The sequence below is a fragment of the Ambystoma mexicanum genome, chromosome 11 (genome assembly GCF_040938575.1).
Source record: "Ambystoma mexicanum isolate Mex_15411 chromosome 11, UKY_AmexF1_1, whole genome shotgun sequence".
NCBI lineage: Eukaryota > Metazoa > Chordata > Amphibia > Caudata > Ambystomatidae > Ambystoma > Ambystoma mexicanum.
The window spans coordinates 536,899,208-536,917,471 of record NC_090934.1 but is presented as its reverse complement, the minus strand read 5'-3'; the positions used below and the strand labels follow the sequence as shown (position 1 = coordinate 536,917,471).

Genomic DNA, 18,264 nt, shown 5'->3' with positions numbered 1-18,264 from the left:
GCGCCACACGATACTGGATGGAGGTCTAAGCGCTATCCCGGACCCCTCTGCTTGGTTATGTGACAGACGTTGGGTAGCGCCTTTGTTTTTGTGCGTTGAACTCTCCGTACTGCGTCTCTGTGCTGGGGTGCGTGGTTGGTGCGGGCGTTTGTTGGACCGAGTTGCTTCACTGGTCCGTGTGCCCTTATGTCTGGTCCAGACCGGCTGTGACCAAGACTCTGCTTGCTGTCTTCCAGGTGAGTTTTGTCTTTTTCTTTCCCTCCGTTTTCTCTGTCTTCTTGGCGTCTTGCTCCACTACGCTGTTCCCTAACAAGGTCTCTTTGTTTTCACAGGGATGGTTGCGATCTCGGAGTTGCCGCGCCGATGGCGAAGACGCGCGAGTTATTGATGCGCACAGCGCTACGCTGTTTATTGGTGTTAATTGCTAACCTGTGTTCTCTTCCCTTCTTTGTACAGGTTGTGGTGATGTTCCAGAGTGAAGAGCGATCAAAGCGCTGCATGCCCAGGTAAGTGCTTTGTTAATGCTGACCTTGTTCCTTCTCCCTTGCAGGTTGCGGTGAAACCCAGAGATGGGCGAGGTAAGAGAAGTGCAGGGTGCTGCCAGGACTTGCTGCTTGCCCAGGTAAGAATTGTTATTAATGCTGTCCTTGTTTCTTTACCTTTGCAGGTTGCGGCAACTCCGGAGATGGGCGAGGCAAGCGAAGCGCAGGATGGATTCAAGACCGGTTACTTCACACGTAAGTGTTCCTGCTCACTAATGCTGTTCTTGTTCTTCCAGGTTATTAATGGAATCCGGATCTAGGACTTCAGGATCGGGCCGCCGAAGAAGCAGATGAGCAGGAGCTGGACACGGTGAGCGTTACGCTGCAGGAGTGCATAATAACGCGAAGCGTGTTCTGCTGTTTGGGTGTGGTTTAAATAGCCCAGGCCAAGTTGTTCCAGGCCAAGTAGTTCCAGGCCAAGTAGTTCCAGGCCAAGTAGTTCCAGGCCCAGCCACACCCAAAACACTAGACCGCATGGCTTGGTTCTAAAGAACTGAGCTGTGTAATAGGCCTTCATGTTGGATTAAGGTCCAAAACTGGTACCGCTTTATTACTGATTATGAGCCTGGTGCCAAAGGCGCCAGGACTGACTCCATGTATGTTTCCGATGGAGTTTTAAGGCCCTTGGAGCCAGTGTGAAGGGCTTTAGCTCCACTGCTGCCAGGGGGCTGTTATACCCGAGGGGGTCAGGGGCATGGATTGTGACAGTAAGTGCATAGAAGAAAGTAAGGGGAGGAGATAGGAAAAGGGAGAAGGGAAAGGAGGAGAGAACAGAGAGTAAGCAGTCAAAATGAGTGGAGAAGCAAGAGTGGAGAGCAAATACAATTGCAGAAGTCATAAGTAACACATAATGGTGCAAGCCAGGATACAAGATGAAGATGGGGACAGCATGATTCAGGGCCACCATGAGTACAAGATGCAAAGGAAGTCCAGCATGAGAGTTGAGAAAGGCAATGTACATCAGTGAAGGCATGAAACGACGCCATAACGCATTTGTTTTCATATTCAATATTTGCTGGGTTACTTTTCGGGACCCAGCAGGGCACCAACCTTGGGCAGGGATGGTGTCCAAGAGCCACCTATGGGTGAGACAGCCATCCTTACTGATAATACTTAGCTAGTTTCACACTATAACCACAAGCTGTCAACATATTTCCTGCATCTGAACTCTTTGGGCAAACTATCTTAACTCCTTTTAAGTAAAAAGAAAATCTTCAATTATTTAGCACATTTGAAATGGTATTCCAAGTTCTCCTTCAATAGTGACATGATTTTAAAAACAACCTACTTGCTAACAGGCAGGACCAAAAGAAATCCATACCAAAGGTAAATTAAAGGTGTGCCCAGACCAAAGTATTTACCTAACTGGCAAGATAATCAAATTCATATAGTACCTCATGTAAGTGCACACAATCACTGTTGGCGGAGATGCTCATCCCAGAACAATCCCTCATGAACCGATGTATTTGTTAAATGCCATGTGTCAGAGGTGAGAGCCCGTAAATGTTGGCAGTCTTAAGAGTCAAGAGGAAATCATTGTGACCATTTTTAATACAAAATCAATGAGGTGCAGTAGTTTGAGGCAGAATAAACTGTGGGCGAGGGTGGTAAATGCTTGCGTGCCCCATTCAGGGGACTCCTAGCCCATTATTTTCACAAGATGTCTTCACGCATTACTGTCAACTTTTACATTGCATTGACAACAGTGATAAAAAGAGCACACTTATCTGAAAACTGACTGTATGGTCTCTACTGGCCGGGAGTACAAATCACAACTTAATGGGATTTTTGAACAATCAACATAACAAGTGCTTTAGTGCCAGCTGTTTTTAGAGCATTATCCCTTGCCACTGTCCCGGCTAACTCCTTTATGCCCTCTCACACCTCAGGAATATGCATCATTTTGAGGGTATCTCAATAAGGGATAAATATGAAGAAGGAGGAATGTCAGAAAACTAATAATTTCCTGCAGCCTGCTGGTGACGCTACATGGCATGCAACCTCTGTGCCCCACAAGGCGTTGACAATCATGCTTACCTGTTCTCGGATAAGATTAACACTGCAATATTCGCACTCCACGTAGGCCAATGGACAGCTCTCTTCGTGTGCCTACATTTTTCAGGAAAGAAATTGCCAGTGTTTAAAACTTACAATCCATTCAGATACTGTCCTATAAAACTCAATACATAACTTCACATATTTTGAGCCAATGTGAACAATTCCCAACTATGTGAAGTATGTGGGGGGGCCGGGGGAGGGGTGGAGAGTGAGAAGGGCAATCCATCATTAAGTTACTGGCCAGATAGTATGTCTGAGCTGCCACAACTCACATGTTAATACTAGATGAAAGATTTGCAGGACACAATGTTTTTGCTGTGAATGTAAAAAGGTTCAGTGCATACAAACCTGTTTTTCTTCATATGCTATACTTATATGACAGTTCTCACATGACACCAGTCGCCTGGGACAGTTCAATACCAAATGATCTTCGAGGTGGCTTTTCCGCACAGATTGCTGGCACTGAACGCAGTCCATACAGGCAAAATCACAGACAGCTTTATGCTCCTAGAAAAAGAAATCTGTGTTAGTCGTATTTTAAAAAACCTCTCTGTAATGGCAACGAAAGCCTGTGAGTAATGCAGACTGTGCTACATTTGGCTAAGTAAGGGATTGCACACATCATTCTACAAAGGAAACGGACAGATGAGGCAGTACCTGTATTGTATAATGTGTCAATTGTGCAAGAATCGGATTCACAGTGTGTGTATTACGGTGGGTAGAGGCAAGATTGTCCAAATCAGAGAGAAGGGATGGGCATAAATTGCCAGAAAGATGGTTTGGAAATGCAAAGAACGAGGAGCAAGAAAAAGCTAGAAAGGCAGGAGGGATGTGCCAGAATGGGTAGAAGGAATGGCTGGGAACTGCCTGGATTCACAGGTGGGATGTGCATTAGTCATGAATTGGAATTTGAAGCACTGCAGGATGTTAACAGGCTATGCAAGGGGTGGGGAAAACGTGCTGAAGTGGGTATGGGAAGAAGGGAGAGGTTAAAATCAGCAGGAGGAATTGCTACGAATGGACACCAACAATACAAAGAAATGGGCAGGAAGAAGGAGGAATACATCGAAACAGACAGTATGAAAGCTTGGGAATGGGCTACAGGAATGCAAATCATGGGTGGTAAATATCAGGAAAGATGCACAATAGTTATTTGGGGGTGTTGGTGGGAACATGCAAGAGTGATGAGCAGTACTGATAAGAGCGAGGATGGGAAAATAATAAGACTTGAACACTGTCACAGATGGCACCAACACATTCGGAGTCTCTGGAACAATTCAAGGGTTTAATTGGTCATTTGTGGGCCCTACAAAGGTCTCAATTCCTCTCTCATATTCCCTTGTTTGCTCTACTTATCGGTAACCCCTACTGTTCTATTAATGATTTCTGCAAATGGTGGATCCCTAAATGCCGATCTAAATTCCTTCATAAATGTCATAGCTTTCCCTATTCTAATCATAGATCAGCGTTCTGAAGTGAGTTTGAATAGTGCCTAGCACTGAACTCGGTGGCCATCAGGCTACTTATTTCACACCCACTCACCTCTTCTCCTCTACACTTACTACCACTCCCCTCTGGGTTGATCTTGCCACCAGTCCTCCGTCCCTTAGATGTTTCAACTCCTACCTTCGCCTCCACCTGTTGTTGTTACCATGCCTCCCACTCCACTGCTCCCCTTTTTCTACTTCTACTCCCCTCCACTCCCACTATCTCCACTATCCACTAATGGGACTCTATTCCACTCCCAATATCTCTGTTCACCCAGTACCATTCACTTGACATTTGCTCCCTACACAAACTTCTACTCAATTGTCATACACACTCACAGTGCAGAACCCTTTTCACTCCACGACCAATACCTCAACTGCTGCACACATGTACTCCAAACACGCCTTCCTCACTCCTGCCAGTCGCTTGGTCATCCACCACCTCCAACCGCACCTGAAAAACAGTTTCCGCTTCCTGTCCCCTACCTAAATCACCCTCCCCAGTGAGGGTTGGACAGCTATCCTTGGCCATTCTGGCCCAGTCTTCCCCAACCAAGGTGTGTGGAAAGGTCTTAAAAAGTGGGCTAAGCCCCACCCACTTCCACCCCATGGGTTGACCATTCCACCGCTCAGGTTGGCCACGTACACAATATGGCATTGCCGGGAGTCTGGTGTTCATATTAGTATGCCAGCACCAGTTCCCGTAGAGTTGACCGGTAAGTTAGTTGGGGAGGAATGGATTCCTTCTAACCCAAACCCCTATATCTCCAGTGGTCTAGGGGCCTGACGCATGAGCGCCTTCTCCTGCTTCCGGAGCACTGTGACATTCATATGCATTGGGCCAGAAAGCCCAGAAAGCTCAATGTCACTGTGAGCGTTTCCGGCCCCCTGTTCATAGGGGTGCCTGGCAAAAGTCCTTTCAGTGTGTGAGGTCCCGCTGAACCGGCCCCCTCCATTTCTCAGCTGTGAAAATACCCTTCAATCTAAGGAAAAGGAGCGGTCACAGTATACCAATGCCCAGGGCCTCTTCCAGTTCTTGAATTCCTCCGTTCCACAGTTAACCCACCCATACGAGTCCTCCCTCGAACCTTGCCTGGTACCTTTCAACCTCGGGTATCACATCTCATACTGGGGGAGCCCAGATGTGACTCATCGTTGAGGGCCACATGGTGATCCCACCCATTCTCCCCGCCCCATGCTTAACACCTCCCAGTAGGCCCCAAGGAATGGGTGTTCTCGGATTCTCCTTGGAAGTCTCCCCTTAGGAACCCAGAGCCATTACCCCACCATTGCCGGGAACAAATGTTGGTTTTCCAAATAAACCCATTGTTTCCTGTGGTCCTCTCTCAAATGTGAGACCATTGCCCTAATTTGGGCAGCTCTATAGTACAACGTCAGGTCCAGGAGTCCCACGCCTCCAGAGTCCTTTGGTAGAATTAACATTTAATAGCCCACCCTGGGTTTCTGATTTTGCCAAAGGAACCTGAGGATCAGTGATTTGGCCTCCCTCAGGTAGGCCTCGGGGGCTCAGACTGACATCTGAAACACGTATAGTACCCCTGGGAGGAGGTTCATTTTTATGGCATTGAGCCTTCCCATCCATGATAACTGACCATTGCTCCATGTCTCCATCTCAGTAAATAAAGGGGGGGGGGGGTAGTTCGCTCCACCCAAATCTTCCCCTGGCTTAACAATCGTGATGCACAGGTATTTAATGTTGCCGGGATGCACTTGCAATCCCAGGGGCCTGAGCGCCTCAACGTCCCTAAGGTTTTTGGCTGCAAAGGGGAAGATCACTGACTTTTCTTTTTTCACTTTGAAGCCCGAGAATCGCCTGTATTCTTCTATTATTGTCCGGGCCGCCGGGATGGAACCGACGGGGTTCACCAAGTGCAACAGCACATCGTCCGCATAGAGTTCTAGCTTAAACTCCCTATTACAGACCTTCATCCCCTCCACCTGTGGAGCCTTCCTTAGACGCTTGGCCCGCACCTCCATCGCTACAACAAACAGGAGGGGCGAGAGCCGACAACCCTGTCTCGTCCCCCCCTGTAGCTCAAAAGTCCTTGACAGTCGCCCGTTCACAGTTGCACACACCACCGGGGCCGGGGCTATGTATAGTGCCCTTATCCCTCTCAGGATCTGGTCCCCAAACCCGAATTTCTATAGAACACCGTCCAAAAACCTATATCTTTTAATGTGTATGAATAACTAGGTGCAAAGGAATAATTATGAAAACATTTCTGTTTTCCAGTTAAAACATGTTTACCCGCTTATAAAATACTGCCATTGGGAATTGGACTTTCCGTTTTACTCCCTAAAAAATAGTTTTACTCCCAACTTTAAAAAATAGGGAGTAAAATACTCCCACTTGAAAATCTTATCTGGAGCACTGCCCCCAATAGTGCCTAATGTAACTACACTTCATTAAAGAGGATTTGATGTGGAAGTGGCTCCCATAGAGGAGACAGCAACGTTTTGGTCTCTGCCCCTGCCAGTGTGAAAACACTGTTGCTGCTGTCTAGGATGTATTGCATGATATGGCATTTATAACGTGCCTGTACACAAGTGTTTCTAAGCGCCACAAGACAAGGGAGGGAAGACATAGTGAGGACAGGACAAACAATCCTACTAGGCCTTGTGTCATTCGGATAGTGATGTCGAATGTCTAACCCCAATGGCCCAAAGTTCCCAGTCCAGACTTCAATATCTGCTTGTTCTCCTTGCTGTGAAACTGAAGGTTGCATCCTGCACTTATGGCACAAGGTCCAGAGTATTTATGATTTTCTGAAATCTAGTTTTGCATGATCTTTCCCTGATGAGCCAAATAATGGGCAGATATTGTTCTTACAAGTGAGTAGGACACCACACCACAGAGAAAGCCGGGAAAGAAGTTTATGAAAGGTTGAAAGTAACAGTCCGTGAACGATTGTGGGGCTGCACAAAACCGTTAGTCAATACAACCCTGCTATTTGGAGTGGAGTTACACACAGTGCCCAATTTCCTATTGAACAGTGTTTCTGCACCTTCAGTCAAACCTTGCACCTTCACTTAATCAAACCGAAGAACATAGGAAAAGTTACCAACCTGAAGAAAACTAATGAAGCTTTGTTGAGCCCCATATTACTCCAACAACAGCCAAGGACCAACGTCTTCCCCTGTCTAGGCCTGTTGTTTAATCTATGGCCACAGCAAGTGCATCCTCCAGCGTTATGCATATACATTTACATGTTTGGAAAACTACAGTTGGATCAAAAGTAGCTCCTGGTAGCTGTTGGTTTCAAGCTAACCAGGCTCTACTGTGCTAGAAGCAGGAGCTAAATAACTCCCTGCTCCCCACAATTTCGAACCCTGTGCTGTGCTTCAAATCTAGCAGTTCTGCCATTAGTGCTCTGTCTCAAATCTAGGTGCTTTTTCCCCACTACTGCTGTGTTTGAGTGGGTCGGCCTAGCACCCCCTGTCCTGACACCCCCCCCCAATGGACCACTCACCCAAGCCAGACTCCCGTCACCTACCATGGCCGCCAACTCACACTCTAGAAGGGCACAACGACAACTTACACCACCACTGCCCTCACAATTCACATCCCTTACATTCACACTTGCCCAGAATCACACTCTTGCACACGACTGCACACCACACATCCTCCAACTCCTAGACGAGAGGAGCTCTCTGACATACCAAAAAACACACCTTCCCACCCCCAACATTCCCCTTGCACCCAAATTCAGGAACCCTATTTAAACTTCCCAAACCCTTTTCAACTGTTGGTGAGTGCTCTCCCTGCCTTTAACATCCAGACATTGCTGGATTTCTTTTTGAACAATATTTCGATTTTCTGCGTTTGGCATCCATCCCTGTTGTCCCTGCCTCCCCTGCCCTGCTGCCTGCTTTTCCTTCCCCCTCCAGCCACTCACCCCACCCTTGACTGTTGATTGGGCCTTAGGCCCATTAAAGTTCACCAACCAGGGTGTCAAGTGAGCCATAACCCAGCTTTATGATCATCAAAATAAAGCAGGGCCAGCATACAAGCATAACATTCTTGGCACTCTCAACATTCTTATCAAAAACCGTTTATATAATAATAATAATATTCAATTATAGTCCATATTCAATATTCGTCATAACTGACATTGTAATTTTAGTTACCAAAACCTACGGTGTACATGGATTGGTCAACAATGGTGATTACATATACATTGTATAGGAGTTACATTTCTGATTGGACAATGCCTGTCTGATGACTTCTCCTGAGACCACCTTTAAATTTATAAAAGGTAAAAAGACATCTCTACAATGAGCTATTGGTTAGCATAATACATAATGGGTGGCCTAACATCAGGGGTTTTGATTGGTTGGCTTTTTACTGACTATCCCTGGACAAGTGACAGGCTCGCCAGCATTTTGTGCACTAAATCTTCAGTTTTGTCAAGGTCGATTGGGTATTCAGGAAAGAATATTGAAAGGGACGTGAAAAAGAAAGGTCGCGAGTATTCGGGTGAAAAACAGGAAAACAGTGACTGGGAGTTGTGGGTTTTGAGGGTAACGGAATTCCTAGTTGGTCTCCTAGAGTTGTCGGGGTGGCAAGATGTTATTGAGGGAGCTTCTTTGGTTGGAACGGAGATGGATGCAGAATAACCAATGAAAGCTTCAGGGACGTTGTCCCTGGTAGAATACTGCGTCTCTTGGATTATTCCCTCGAGTACAACCCTGGGCTTCCCCAGCACGGTGAGCCTTTGCCACTCTTTCACCCTAGAGTTGGGATATGAGCGGAGCAGCCCTTTGTTGTGGTGGGGAAAGTCATGTTTTTTTGCCGTCTCGTGGGCTCCTCTGGCCTGAGAGTTGGAAGCTGTGTGTTGTATGGACATGGCTGGATGTATATCTTTGGGTAGGGTAGGTGGGTTGGAGGGGATGGAGGAATCCAGTAATGTCTGAATGTAAAGGCAGGGAGAGCACTCACTGACAAAGAAGATGGCACGAAAACAAAGACTAGAAACTACACCAGAGAAAACTTGACACAAGAAGAACGGGAAGCAATTAAGAAGCTTGATTCCAACACAGACTTCTTAATCAAACCCACAGATAAGGGTGGTGGCATTGTGGGCTGCGGGAGAGATGAATATCGCATTGAAGCTACTGACTAACCGCCAACATTATAAACCTTTAGTGGTTGATCCAACGCAGAGGCTTCACGAAGAAATCAACAGTCTGACCAGTCATGCAGCGATGAAGGGATGAATAGAAGAAAATGAGATGAATTTTGAACAAATCTCCTCCCATGCTGGCGGCTTTCTATATGCTTCCAAAGGTGCATAAAGATAGCAAAACACCGCCGGGCAGGCCCATTGTATCAGCCATCGGGTCTATGCTTGAAACCTCGTCACAATATGCAGATGTATTCCTCAGACCTTTTGTGATGAATATAACGTCATATGTTCGGGACACCATGGAAATGATCAACCTCCTCAATAATATGACATTGAATAGTGAAGACATTCTGGTCAGCTTTGATGTAGAGGCGCTCTACACGAGCATACCACAAGCAGCCAGCCTGGAAGTCCTTAGAGAATAGCTTGAGAAAAGACCGAATCCGACCACTGGGGTACCAACGACATTTATTCTGGGAATCACAAGGTTGTCCCCGACGGAAAATGTTTTCATCTTTGAAGACAAATTATTTCAGCAACTACACGGCACAAGCATGGGTGCAACATTTGCACCGGACATTGCAAATTTGTACATGGCCGTCTTTGAAAGAAAATACATCAATAATGACATCAACCCTTTTAGACACCAGATGAGGAACTGGCATTGGTACATAGACGATGGGTTTATCATATGGTCTGGCACATCAGAAGAACTCAAAGCATTCAAATCCTGGATCAACACACATGATCTACCTTTCCTAGACCTGTTGATTAAAAACAATGCTCTAGTTCAGCTAGATACAACATTATACCGTAAACCAACGGATAAAAACACTCTACTCCATTTTGGCAGTTACCAATCTGAGGACCAATTTACCATATGGTCAGTTTCTGCGCATAAGAAGAAATTGTTCCACAACTGAACAGTTTGAAGAACATGCCAACGACTTGACAACGACTTATGGAGCGGGGTTACCCTCAGAAGTCGATAAAAAAAGCAAAAAAGCGGGACAAGAACACTTCACGAGAAGTAACCTTGACAAAACAGATGGAAGTGAAAGAAGACAAGATGACATGTGTAACCACCTATAGTCCGATCAGTAATGCATTAAAGACAATTCTGAAACGCTGGTCTCTAATAACCACTCCTGATTTTCAGCCAAATAAACCAAGGTTTGCCTTTAAAAAGACAAGTAACCTGAGACAAATGTTGGTCCACACGTTCGAAGAAGATGCAAAAAAGAAAGACAATCAATCTACAGTGTGGGCCCTCTCCCCAGTCACCGGGCATTTCAAATGTGGACAAATCTCCGTCAGCTCCCTGACCACCAACATTAAGACCGTGTCCTTGAACCAGTTAAAATTGGTATTTACCGAATTTACCAATTGTAAAACCACCTGGGCAATTTATGGTATAAAGTGCCCCTGTGATTTAGTGTATATATAGGGAAGACCAAGACAGCAGTATGACAGCGTATCTGCGAGCATCGCTCCTTTGTAAAAAACCTGAAAAGCCCCTGGTGGACCATTTTCAGGCCAAGAAACATACACATTTGGACATCAGATGGTTGGTGATCCAATCAGTACAGGCAAAGACGCGTTGGGGCGATCGAGATCTCGCTTTCCAGACACTTGAACAAAAATGGATCCGTAAAGTAAAACAAGGGGGGTATTTCTTCTCTGTGAAAAGAACAGTGAGCTAAAGACTTGGTTGAGACTCTCCCAGGGGCCATCCACCCAAGAACAAGTCAATGGGCTGTGTTTGTGCTGGTAGAGAGTTTCCCAGACCCCCTCTGTTTTGCATATCAAGTAACTTTGGGTCTCACCCTAAGTTACCAGGGGAATCCAGACATGGACCCCTTGCTCACTGCTCTTAGAGAGGTACAGCTTCACCTCACTGATGATGCCCAACAAGGCTGAAACACGTGTATGGGGTTGCTGTGGCACTCTTGATCAGAGTGAGAATTGCCTAGCATTTCGATGCTGGACTGTCCCTGGGCAGGACAAATAATGATATGTGGGGAAATGTCTTTTCTGTGAAAAGAACACTGAGCTAAAGACTTGGTTGAGACTCTCCCAGGGGCCATCCACCCAAGAACAAGTCAATGGGCTGTGTTTGTGCTGGTAGAGAGTTTCCCAGACCCCCCTCTGTTTTGGATCCGTAAAGTAGACCGTGTTAAACAGGGCTTAAACATCAACATTGAGTGGAACCTCTTTCTAATTTACCACCTGAATGGTGACCCCGTGGATGGTTATCAGCATCTGGTTACCTTAGCCCGATTATATGTCGACCCATGACTATTATCAATGTGGTTTGCTTGGGTACAATCTTGATTATGTATGCACTAGCACATATAGAGCAGGAATGCATCATTATGATTACATTTTGGTCAATGGGACAAATTAAATGTGGGCAATGGGAGATCTATACTCTCTAGTATAGTTTCTTGGAATGCAGTACGTATGGATAACTGTTTGTATTAGTATATTTTTCAGCATGTCGTACAATGCAGACACATTTGTCCAGTGGGAATGAGCATGGTTTTACATTAGTATTTATGAAAATCTCAAAGCATCTTGTGATGAAAACATATCAGATGATGGTGGACGAGTTGTTATACTTCAGTAAACTTGTAATTGATGTATAACAATATAACATGAGAAAAATTGAAAGGTGTACTCTAGCAAAATGCGAAAACGAACTATTTAGGAACGCATGTTTATGAGTGCATATGAAGACATATGATCTAGGGAAGAATTGTACTCATGTTTTTTTGCGTAATCCCTGCGATATGGTCCGTGATACACCAACACGCGGCCCTGTATTATTAACATTGAAAATGTTGTACCCTTTCAACATGGAGGACTTCAATCATTTAGTCCTTTCATTATGTTCATTACCTAAGGGACATAAGATCAGTACCGGAGACATAGTCCCATTTCTATGCGCAGTTAAGCAATGGCGCTGGGACCCACTGTATCTCACTAAGATACGGCTCGGAAACACCAAAGTTATACGCAGATTTTCCAAACATGGGACCTGCAGGCGATGGAGGTCATTTTGGAAACAAGCCCTTGTAAGTTTAGGTGAGATCCTTCTCCTTACTATTTTTTACTTCCGAAACAGCTGAATTACTCGCTGACGCGAGAACAGGTATGAACAAAGTCAATATAGGGCAAGGGACTCCTTTAAGGATATCGGGGTTTACTTTCCTTTTGTGTTCGATAAAGGGACTAGGTGTTTTTCCGGCCATACTGCATAGCAACTAGCACCTGCTTCGAGCGTGACCAGTTGTGTAATCATAAAGAGTTTGTTTCCGGGTTTCCATTGTAGCCATTGCTTTTCATATGGTTATTTGACGACAGGCTAGATACGTAGGTACTTCCAGCAGTATGTTTTGCACTCTTTCGTTTGACAGAACGACTAGACCCTCTTCTGTCTTTATGAAAGCTTCTAAGAACTGTTTGACTTGGCTTGGAACGAGACTTGATTTTTTTCTTGTCGATTGAGAATCCCAATTGGAACAGAAAATGGATTCTTCTTTGTGTGTTTTACTTGCAAATTTGGGGGGGGATTGCAGTGTTATCAGCCAGTCGTGCAGATACGGGTACACTGGGATTGATTCTTTGCGTAGGTGCGCTGCCATTGCCAGTACCGCTAGTACCCTGGTGAATACCCTTGGAGCGGCGGCTATGCCGAAGGGAAACAGCTTGAACTGGTAGCATTGGTTCGCTATTTTGAAGCGCAGGAACTTTCTGTGCGCTGGGAACATTGAAATATGAAAGTATGCATCTTTCATGTCCAATGTTGCCATGTAGTCCCCCTGTTTCAGCAGCGGGATTACTTCCTGTAGCGTTGTCATGCAAACGTTTTGTGGCTTGACATAGGTGTTCGCAGGAAGCAGATCAAGGACAGGGCGCATTGTTAGGTCTTTTTTTGGCACAAGGAAGTACATTGACTAACTACCCTTGATTACCTGGTTTGCCGGGAGGATTTCTATAGCGTCCTTTAGTAGCAGTGCTTTGACTTCTAACAGGATGCGTTGTTCTTCCCGAGAAGTTTGTCTTAGTCTTGGCGGGTGGTTGGCTGATGATTGTATTAGCTCTATGCAATAGCCCCCCCGCAACGGTGGAAAGTACCCACTTGTCCGACGTGATTCCCCCTCCCATGCGTGGATAAAGTAAGAAATACGGCCTCCTACTGGAGATGCATGGAAGGGGACCTGTAGCGGTTGGTCATTGCTTAGGAGGGGTGAACCCCCTCTTGAGGAGGAGGATATGCTCCTACTTCTGGACCTTCTTTGGCCCCTTTTAAAATTCTGTTGGGAGGACTGCACCTGTGAAGAACCCCAGGACAATCTCTGCCCACCCTGGTTGTAATTGAAGGGCCAGCATGTTTTTGAACCTCCTCTCTGCAGAAAAAGGTTTATGTTAGTTAGTGGTCTCAGAGATTGGAGGGTGTTGGATTCCTCTTTTGCACTTTTTAGGCCGGCCGACCTCTTTGCCGATTAATACGTTGGGCATGACAGGCATGTTTATAAGGGTAGCCTCGGACTCCAATTTGAAACCCGATTGACGAAGCCATGAATGGTGTTTGATGAGGGTACCTTCTAACACAATTTCCCCTCGCATTATCTGCTGCGTCCAAGTTATTTTTAAGAATGCAGCTTGCTACTTGTCTCCGTTCAGCAATAGTGTATAAGAGCAGTGTCTTTAGGGGCTCTGGACAAAGTCTTTTTGTTGTGCGACCTCATCCCATTTATGGCAATTATAGCTGGATAATAGCATAGTTTTGTTAGCTATTCTCACTTGATAGGCAGCAGAGGAAGGTACATTCCTGCCCAGGGTGTAGCTTTTCTTACTCTGCTTGTCAGGAGGGGCTTCGGAAGAGGCTAAGGCTGTTCCTGCTCTTTTTCTTGTAGTGGTGACTACTAGAGAGTTGGGCATCAGGTGCCCCCTGATGTACAATGGGTCCGATGGGGCTGGTCTGAACATCTTATCAATGCGTGGGTTGACTGCCCTTGTCAGACTGGGGGCTAAGTAGAGAGCGCTGAATACGCCTCTGGACAGATTGAAGCAGTAGGATAAACTGTGCTGCAGATCCGTTATCCCCAAGGATGTCCTCTACAAAATTCTCATTGACTTGAGCTTTCTGGGTATCCATCTTAAAGTGTTCAGCAGCCTTTAAGAGCCGGTCATTGTACTGCAGCTGGTTGTCCACTGTGGAGTCAGCCACTGTTTGGTCAGTATAGTCTGGGGATTGGATGATGTATACCTCATCGTTGTCATAGTACTGGTCTAAGTCGCCTGTGTCCCCTTGTTCTTCTGGGTCTCCAATGAGCCAGAGTCTTGTAAGCCTTGAGTGTCGTAATAATATGTGCCCTGAGCCACGTCCTGATATGATGAGGTATTCATTTGTGTAGCATCCAGGCGGGCTCTTTTGGCGTCAGGCTGTTTGCTATCTGCTTTGACTTGAGCGGGGTACTCAAGGTTGGGGAGTTGATCTGGGTGTTGATCACTATCTACAGGCTGCCTGGCATTTGCCTCATGACCCTATCAAACTGTTCTGGAGTCCATTGGGAGGAGCTTGGCAACACAGAGGGAGCAGGAGTAGGCAGGGGCTGTGGAGCAGGGGGCTGTTTGTGATGCCTTGCCCCTGAAAGGGTGTCCTCAGGGGTAGAATAAGCCCTACTCTTTGAACATTGTGGTTTTGAGGCTTGGGGCATCGAGGATTTTGAGCTTTTCAATGTTCTGGCCCCCACTAGGGTGTCAGGGACGTGTTTCTTAATTAACTCGCTCATTTTTTAGCTTTTTGCAGGGGCCATTGAAGAGTCTTTCGAGGCACGGTTGCCGGAACCCGAACACTTTCCAGATTTGGATGCGGTGTCGGAAACTGACTACGGCGTCTGTTTCAGGAGCCTGTCATGTGGAGATCACAATGGCCCAGAGGACAGGGAATGTTCGGACCTTCCCTTCGACACCGCATGTGGCCTATTGGTCGACGGCGTGGTTGACTGTCAGCCACAGGGGGGATGTGCTTGGTGTGACGTTTAATGGAGGTGCTTGAGCTGCCGGGTGTCGTCTCCATAGCAGAACCGCCGGCCTGTCTGTGGTGTTGGGGGCTTGCATGGAGGAATCCATTTGATCCGATCGCCCTCGGCATCACTTAGGAAGCTGATGCTGCCATCGCTGGAGTCTCCCTCAACATCAATGGCAGCCCCGGCCTGCATGGAGTGGTGGGCCCAGCGTTTAGTTTTTCAGTAATTTGAAGTTTTTGGCCTAAACAGTCTGCAAAACTTGGACTGTTTTTCTGCATGGTCCCCATGGAGGCAAAGGTTACACACTCAGTGTGAATCCTTCCAGGTAAACCTCCTGTTACAGTAAGGATAGAATTTAAAAGGAGTATTTTCCATAGTGTATAAAGATGGCAGCCTGTCGGGCTACAAGGAAGTAAAGGGGAATATGCATTAACTAAGTCAGACGAAATATGAACCTCTCCCTACTGTACAGAGCCGAGACCCGTTAGGGCCTAGGTAGGCCTCAGACAACGTTAGTTGAGACCAGAGTTCCCGGTCATCAACGGATGGCCTTTCCCTCGAAAACCGTTGCAGGGGATCTTGCGGTGTAGGGTCGCCGAAAGGACAGAAAGAAAGTCTAACTTTAAACTTGTTCTAAGTAATGGTGTCAGCCAAGAAGGAACTCTGATATCCGTTCGACGACAATCTGAGGGACCTCGACACGTGATGGACCAAGGGTACAGTAGGTGTCACACCAGGGATAGTATTAATGGCATGTCCTGTCGACGTCACAGAGTTTCGAAAACAAAACATGTAATATTCTGTGGCTGCCACTAGATATCTGCCTATGCGTAGCATGTGATCTAAGCAGACCCACAAGCCTCAGAAATTATATGTACGATACATTAGTCACTGTAATTGTATTTCTGGTGCTTGTAAATGCTTGGATTCACATGATATGGCATTTATAATGCGCCTATACACGTGTGTTTCTAGGCGTGACAAGACAAGGAGGGTGAAACAAAGGGAGGACAAAATAACGATCTCACTAGGCCATGTGTCATTCAGATCGTACACGTGCAGGGAAAAGGGCACAGGGCAGTGCCGTGGGGGGCGGAAGGGAGAAGTGTAGTTAACTCACTATCGCAGCCAGCGGGTGGCTCATAAGTGCAGAGAGATGGGGCTCTAGGGTTGCAGATACAGACCCTTAAGGCAGAGATCATTGGCATCACATCATTCCTGAATTGCGGCCAGACAAGTTGGTATGACAGAAGAAGCAGAGGTGGCAGAGGGAGCCTGAAAGAGAGCCGAGTGTCACCCACATAACATTGAAAATTGGAGCAGAAAGTAGCAATGCAGTGGGCAAGAGCTGCCAGGTAGTGGTTGAAGAGCCAGGGAGAGAGTTTAGACCCCTGGGGAACACCACAAGTAGAGAGAGAGACGAAGAGACGAAAGACCACATTTGGACCGGAGAGGGTCGGTCGGTGAGAAAGGAGGTCAACCAGGCCAGGGCCTGATCAGTAATACCAAGGTTGTCGCGGAGGCGATTGAGCAGGATGGCATGGTTGACAGCGTCAAAAGCAGAGGATAGATCGAGGAGAATGAGGACAGAAGGGATATTAGAGTCAAGAATGGAGAGCAAGTCTTCACGGGTGTTCAGGAGAGCAGTTTCCGTGCTTCTGCCAGCTCTAAAGCCAGACTTGTGGTCATGGAGGCAACCAACAGATTCAGTATGGAGATTAAGCTGGGAGATGGACAGCTTTTACAAGAGTTTGCCCAGGAAAAGAATGATGGAGATCGGACGATAGTTAGCCGTAGAGGAAGGATTGGCAAGGGCTCTTTAGAAGAGGGTGCACAAGAGAGTGCTGAAGGGGGAAGGGAACGTTCCAGTGGCAAAGGACTGATTGCAGCAATCGGCCAAGGCTGGAGCAAGGGTGTCGATGTGGTCCTTGATGGTTCTGGATGAGCAGGGGAGAACCTGCTTTGACGAGACTTTCATAGATCGGACTTATCTAGAAACATCAGGGGTGAACAGGAGAAAGGAGGAGGAGAGACTGCCTCAGACAGGCCAGGAGTGGTGGAGGAGGAAGAAGAGGTAGAGGAAGTGAGGGTGGACAGGATGTCCTGAGTTTTAGTAGTGAAATGAGAGGCCAAGGCCGTGCAGAGGGCATGGGGGGATACAGGAGAGGTAGAGACTGCAGCAGGATTGGCCAGCTTCTTGCAGATTTTGAAATGTTCGGCTGAGTTGTTAGCTGCAGCAGAGATGCGGGCTTGGATGTAAGCTCTCTTCTTAGAGAGGACAGAGAGTCTGTACGCCATTTGGAGCAGGCGGCAGGCCACTCTGTCAGGGGGTGCGCACAATGCCCTCCACTTCCTCTCTGCCGCCCGCCACTTGCGTTTAAAGGTGGCGAGGTCAGAATCGTACCAAGAGTTGCACTTGGATCTGGGCTACCAGCAGATCCTCATGACGGGGGCAAGGACAGCCAGAGTGTTAGAGATAGAGAGATGAAGGTTAGAGAGGGCAGTTTCAGGGTGTGAGTCAGCCAAAGGTGCATGAGGAGGAGAAAAAGTAGCGGCGAAAGAGAGAGAGAGAGAGCGAAAGCGAGCGAGAGCGAGAGCGAGAGCGAAAGCGAGCGAGAGAGCGAAAGAGCGAGAGCGAGCGAGCGCGAAAGAGCGAGAGCGAGAGAGCGAAAGCGCGAAAGCGAGAGAGCGAAAGCGAGAGAGCGAGAGCGAAAGCGAGAGAGCGAGAGCGAAAGCGAGAGAGCGAGAGCGAAAGCGAGAGAGCGAGAGCGAAAGCGAGAGAGCGAGAGCGAAAGCGAGAGAGCGAGAGCGACAGCGAGAGCGAAAGCGAGAGAGCGAAAGCGAGAGAGCGAGAGCGAAAGCGAGAGAGCGAAAGCGAGAGAGCGAGAGCGAAAGCGAGAGAGCGACAGCGAGAGAGCGAGAGAGCGACAGCGAGAGAGCGAGCGAGCGCGAAAACGAGAGCGAAAGCGAGAGCGAAAGCGAGAGAGCGAGC

At 47.1% G+C, this 18,264-nt stretch overlaps 1 protein-coding gene across 2 annotated transcripts in view; it reads right to left on the bottom strand.

Annotated features, from left to right (window-relative positions):
* Nucleotides 1–18,264, bottom strand: part of TRAF6 (TNF receptor associated factor 6) — a 346,063-nt gene that overhangs the window by 194,508 nt on the left and 133,291 nt on the right. For both annotated transcript variants that reach the window (XM_069623348.1, XM_069623349.1), the window contains exons 4-5: nucleotides 2,949–3,107; nucleotides 2,580–2,651 (exon numbers count right to left, since the gene is read on the bottom strand). In XM_069623348.1, the coding sequence (XP_069479449.1) occupies nucleotides 2,580–2,651; nucleotides 2,949–3,107 (231 nt within the window). The remainder of the gene's footprint in view (nucleotides 1–2,579; nucleotides 2,652–2,948; nucleotides 3,108–18,264) is intronic.